The 6,000-nt window shown below is 42.9% G+C and overlaps 1 protein-coding gene across 1 annotated transcript in view; it reads left to right on the top strand.

Annotated features, from left to right (window-relative positions):
- Positions 1 to 272: 272 nt before the first annotated feature.
- ENPP3 (ectonucleotide pyrophosphatase/phosphodiesterase 3) overlaps positions 273 to 6,000 on the top strand; it is a 98,533-nt gene continuing 92,805 nt past the window's right edge. The window contains exons 1-2 of the mRNA XM_006885024.1: positions 273 to 305; positions 1,117 to 1,192. Of these exons, the coding sequence (XP_006885086.1) occupies positions 273 to 305; positions 1,117 to 1,192 (109 nt within the window). The remainder of the gene's footprint in view (positions 306 to 1,116; positions 1,193 to 6,000) is intronic.

Raw genomic sequence — 6,000 nt, 5'->3', positions numbered from 1 at the left:
TAGTTTAAATATTCCCATTATTATCTGGTGGGCAAAGTGAAAGCAAACTTTTACACAGAAATGATACAGTTTGCAAGTTTTCTAATGTTTTCAGATAAATGATCTCCAAATAGATTATGATAGGTGGAGAGAGGACTGAGGTTGTTAATGATTTCATCACTTGTGGCACCAGCAAACAGGAAATCAAAAGATGAGTTGCACTGGGAAAATATGCTGTGAAGAATCTCTCTGGAGTGTTAAAGAGCAGTAATGTCAGTTTAGAGGCTAACGTGATGTACGTGATCCAGGACATGGTCTTCTCAACTGTTTGGTAAGCGTCTGAGAGCTGGGCAATGACTATGACAGGATGAAGATGACAGAAGAAGAACTGATCAGTGTCTTTGAGTTGTGATGCAGAAGAATATCAAACACACTATGGACTGCCAAGAGAACAAACAGATCTGTACTGGGGAGGGTGAAACTAGTTTGCTCCTTTGAGGTAAAAATTTCAAAGCTCCATATCACATACTTTGGGCATGTTGCCATGAGAGACCAGTTCTTTGAGAAGGACATGATGCTTAGAAGGATAGAGGATCAGCACAGAAGGGAAGATCCTGGATGAGAGGAATTGATACAATGACTGCAGCAGTGGAGTTGAGTGTGTCAGAGATGGCGAGGTTGGCTCAGGACAGGGCAAGGCCACTGCTCCTTGGATCACTATGGGTCATAGTTGAAGACATGTAACAACAATTAGATACCTAGTAAAGAAAGAAAAATGGGCAAAGGTTAATGATTCTGGTGGTTTTATCCTTACTTTAAATCAATCTGAAGTTAAGCTCATTAGGATTAATGTATTCTGAGTAACTGTAATAAATGGTATTTAAAAAAGATATTTTAAAATCTTTTATACCATTTGAAAATGGTATTTTAAAATCTTCTTTATTACTTTCAGACCTCAGAAGAAACATATGTCATTGATGCATCTTGTATTCTGAATCAATAGTATGCTTTGAGTACTTGCTATTTTATTAATGAGAATAGTAATTTGCCTCTCTATATTAAAACACAAAAGCATATATAAATAATAAAGCATATATTAAAACCAAGTAAAACTCCCTTTTCTTTCTTTTTTGGCAGGTTCTTCTTGCTTTGTTGGTGATCGTATCACTTGGATTGGGCCTAGGTCTCGGTCTCAGGAAACCAGAGACATTAGGTACACTCCTTCCCAATTCTCTCAGAATCTGCCCTTACTATTTTTTTCTGACTTTCACCAGCTAACACCCCACTGCTCGCCCCAAAACTTTGTTTGAAACTTTTCTGAAAGTTTTATCTTGCAACAAGATGGATTAACACAGTGGCCCTAACAATAAACTCAGAGATAACAATCACGAGCTGGAGACACAAGGCCAGGCAACCTCTGGCTCCACTGTACACAGGGCCACAGTGAGTCAAGCCAGCTCCGAGGTACTTAGCAACAACAGTAACAAAGTCTTTCCTTCTCCCTTTCTCTTATCAGGAGTCTAGCTCTCTGGTTGGCATTGTCCATTTGATTCCAGAACTTGCCGATTTCCTCTTTTGACTCTTTTCCAAAGACTTCTGCTCCTTTGAGATTCTTATCATTTCACTTTTTTCCTCCTTATTTGTCCTGTTTTGTTTAGAACTCTGATAGCTAGCTGCATTCCCAAATCATTCAGTTCCAGTTCCTGCTATAATTCGGTCATAATCATGATGATCTTACACAACTTAGCCACTTGGTATGAGTCTTTGTTGCTGTTCTGCTGTGACCTACTCTTTCTGTCTTTGATTTTGTCCCTTGATGTCATTGTGGTGTTGCCCCACCTCTAGTCTCAGATTTCAGGGCATAGCAATCATTTTACTACTTAATGCCACATTCTTGAAGAGTAGTGCATAATAAAATTAACAGGTGTTTTTTTTTTCCATGAGCCAATAAACATAGGGGATGCATATTCTAAAATACAAAAATACTTCATATCCCTTTTGTCATATCCCATTAATATGAACAATACTTTGACCATTTACAAATAATGGAACAGGAAACACTGCCTGGCTTAAAATCAGGAAATGGTGTGTGCCAGGGATTTGTCTTTTCTCCATGCCTATCCAAACTGTATGCTGAGCAAATCATTCAAGAAGTTGAACTCCATGAAGATAAATGTGGTATCAAGATTGGAGGAAGACTCATCAACAACCTGCACTATATAGATGAAAAACTTTGCTTTCAAAGAATGACAAAGGTTTTAAGCATTTGCTGCAGAAAATAAAAGACGATAGCCTTCAAATTGAGGTTAGATCTTAAAACATCAAGAGAACAAAAAGCCTCATCAGTGAAATATTAGAGAGCACTGGTGGACTAATGCTAAGGAGTTTCAGTGCCAACCCAAAGGCACACAGTTCAAATCCATCAGCTGATGTGCAGAAAAAAAGATGAGTCATCTCCTTCGGTGGGATACTGCCTCTGAAAACCTACTGGAAGGTGCACATTGAGTTAGATCTGATCTAATGGCATCTAACAACAACTGGACTAGTAGGCAACAGCATGATAGAGAAAAGACTAAAGTTGTCATCATTTCATTTTACTTGGATCCACAATCAGCACTCACGATAATAACAGTCACAAAATCAGAAGACGAAAGCCGTAGAGGTTCTGTCAGGCCTGGGACCATCCCAGATCCAGTCTTAAATCAATCTGAGGCCCCGATAGCCTGACCATGACTACTGGGGAAGGTCCTCGGCTGGTAGCAGTGCTGACAGGTGAGGTCTTCTGCAAGGCGCTAGGCTGGGTTGTAGAAGAAGCTGCCCAGGTATCGTCTCTGCTGGAGCTCCTGCCGTAACAGCTGCCACTCCAACTGGATCCCCTTCGTGATGCCACTGTTCTCCCGGGCACAGCAGACAAGTAGGGCAGCACCTCCATCACTGGGCTGTAGGGCACGCACTTGTACATGGGGAGGCCCTCTTGGCCTGTGTGGGTGCACACGTATATGACAGGTAAGCCTGGGCTCCACTGAGAGGATGTCATCCCCCCCACCTCCAAACCCAGGGAGGGCCTTGCTCTCCCAGCACGAAACTGATCTGGTCACACAGACCCAGAAGCTGTCCAAACTATACCTGGTTTACAACAGGATGCAGGCCCAGCTTCTCCATCCTGTGATGGGGTGAGGCCAGATGCTCACAGGTCTGGGACAACTTGGAACCCACCCACTAGGCTTCTTGTCTTAACCCCAGTTCCCTTCTGCTGCCCTGCAGACAGGAAGCTCTGGTGACCCAGCGGAAAGGAGCTGAACTGCCAACCCAAAGGAGGAGATGGGTAATCTCCTGTGTGATTTAGGCAGCTAGTTGTGACTCAATTGTTCATAGCAACAAACACCTTGGAATCATCACTGTCAACACAGTCCAGTCTTGTCCCCCTAAAGGGTGAGGCCAGAGTGCCATGCATAAGCTAAATACCCCACTCCTGGGTCTTTCTCCTCTGAGAGAGGTCTGCGCCAACTAGAGCCAATTCAGATGGCTGAGGCCACCCAGGGGTATGACTCATGGTCAGCAAGGTTCCCCCCTGCCCAGTGTGCCCTCTCCTACCTCTGCTTCCCCTATAACTCTTCTGCCTCCTCAAGGTGTCAGCTGAACCCCAGCGATGCAGAGGTGGACCCATCCAGCCACCTGCACTCTCCCTGGGCGTTCCCTCTGCCCCTCAGGCACTGCCTGCTGCCCTTGTTTAAGTCCCTGGGCTTTCTTGGTTCTTTGCCAGGTGTCCTTCCATCTCCAGAGCTATGCTTTCCAGACACCATCCCCCAAGCTGAGATGACCTGCTCTGAGCCGAGACAGGCTACGGCTCCCACACTTTTCAGGCTCAAGGGTCCAACAGAAAAGGAGGGTGGCGTGTTTCACTGCCTTTTAAGAATGTTGACATGTTGAAATGATAATGTTTTCAATGTGCTAGATGAAATAAAATGTATTGTTAGAATGTCAAAAGAAATCAAAAGACATTTTGCATGGGGAAAATTGACTGTCAAGATCATCTTCATCAATGCTAAAGAGCAATCACGTCAGTTTAAAGAATAAGGTGCAGTTGATCCAAGACATGATATTTTCAGGTGCCTCTGATACGTGTGAAAGTTGGACAATGAATAAAGGTGACAGAAGAATTGACGCCTTTGAATTATGGTGTTGGAGAAGAGTAGTGAACATCCCATGGACCACAAAAAGGACAAACAAGTCAGTCATGGGTGAAGTGCAAGGTGCTCCTCGAGGGGAGGACGTTGAAACTCTATCTCACATACAATGGGCATATTGCCAGGAGTGACCAGTTCTTAGACGAGGACATCATACTGGGGAATGTCGAGGGCCAGAGAAGGAGAGGAAGACTCTCGTCCAGGTGAATCTACACAATGATTGTGACAATGGGTGTAAGCATATCAGAGACAGTAAGGATGGTTTAGGATAGGACAATGTCAGATCTGGGGTTTTTTGCAGGGCTGCTATGAGTTGTAGCAGACTTGATGGCGCCAAATAACAACCACAACAATAAGAAAAAAAAATGAAGAAGCCTGTTACAATGTGGTCAAGTACTCAGCTGTTAACTAACAGTCCAAGCCTACCAGTGGAGAAAACCTACTGCTGGAGAAAAAAAAAACTCCAGCTACATAATCTTCAGTAAAGATTAGGGACTAGACAACCTTTATGGGACCAGTTCTACTCTGTTCTGTAGCATTGTTATGAATTATAAGGGACTTGATAGCTCCCAACAACCACATGGAAAACACTTTCAATGTGTTGACTTGATATTTTTATGAAGAGACATATACTATTTTCTATTCAATAACTCATTTTTTATCCATTTTATTCATCACTTATAATTTGACTTTGAAGGAGTAATTTTTACCTCTAGTTTAGGAAATCTCTTGGTCTGACAATTTTCCAGTCATGCTTTCTCTTAAGAATTAATAAATGTTTAGTTACCCTAGTACAACCTGGAGGAGACTCTGGTGGTTTAGGCTGTAGGGAGTTGCTCTCCTAACCCAAAGGCAGTGCCTCGCTGGCAGTTCGAATCCACCAATGGCTCCATGGGAGAAAGATAGACAATTTTCTCCCATGCGATTTATAGCCTCTGCAAACTTGCCAGAGACTCAGGTGTGAGAGCAGTGAATGTGAATGTGTACAACCCAGAAATACAACTAAGCACCAAAGGAAAATAAATATGAAACTGGATAATTACTGTGTTCTATTAGTTACTATTTCTAAACTCATATGTCAGACTTGGACATAGCAAATGTTGCCAGGCTATTTGGTAGTATTATCTTACTCCACACCAGTGGACATTATTTCTTAGTTGTTTTATTGTATAAATCCCTGTCAGCACTTCAAATCCACTAGCCATTGTGTATGAGAGAAGATATGGTGGTCAATTCTTGTGTGCATTAAAGCCCAGGAAACCCTCTGGGACTCTTCTACTCAGTTCTACAGTAAGGTATCTAGGGGTTGGAACGGACTTTGCAGTGTATAATAGCAAGTAGCAATAGGCCAAATAATTTGGAGATGGGAAGTAATTACAGATTTTGAACAGCAGAATACATGTTATTATTTGCATTTCCCCAAGGTCACTAAGGTTGTACCATATATCATACTTCTCTGCATAGTTTACATTTGTTTACAGATGGTACATCCCCCCACTACACCCCCAACTTTGTGCCAGATCAGTCTACAGGGGTAATTTTTTTTTTCTTTTCAATAGCATACTTTGGACATGTTGCAAGGAGGGACCAGTCCTTGGAGAGGGACATCATGTTTGGGAGGGTGGAGGGACAGCACAAGAGAGGAGGAAGTCCCTCGGTGATGTGGATTGATTCAGTGCCTAGGTAATGGGGATAGGTGTGTTAGGGACAGTAAGATTGGCAAGGGATAGAGCAGGGTTTAGGGCTTTTGTACGTAGGGTTGCTATGAGTCACAGGTGGCTCGGTGGCACATAACAACAACAATATGTTCTCACTTCTTTTCTCTGTGCCATGT

The sequence above is a fragment of the Elephantulus edwardii genome, unplaced genomic scaffold, assembly GCF_000299155.1.
Source record: "Elephantulus edwardii isolate Elephantulus edwardi_28Jun2011 unplaced genomic scaffold, EleEdw1.0 scaffold00039, whole genome shotgun sequence".
Lineage (NCBI taxonomy): Eukaryota > Metazoa > Chordata > Mammalia > Macroscelidea > Macroscelididae > Elephantulus > Elephantulus edwardii.
Note: the sequence above shows the minus strand (reverse complement) of the source record. Positions and strands in the feature narration are given on the sequence as shown.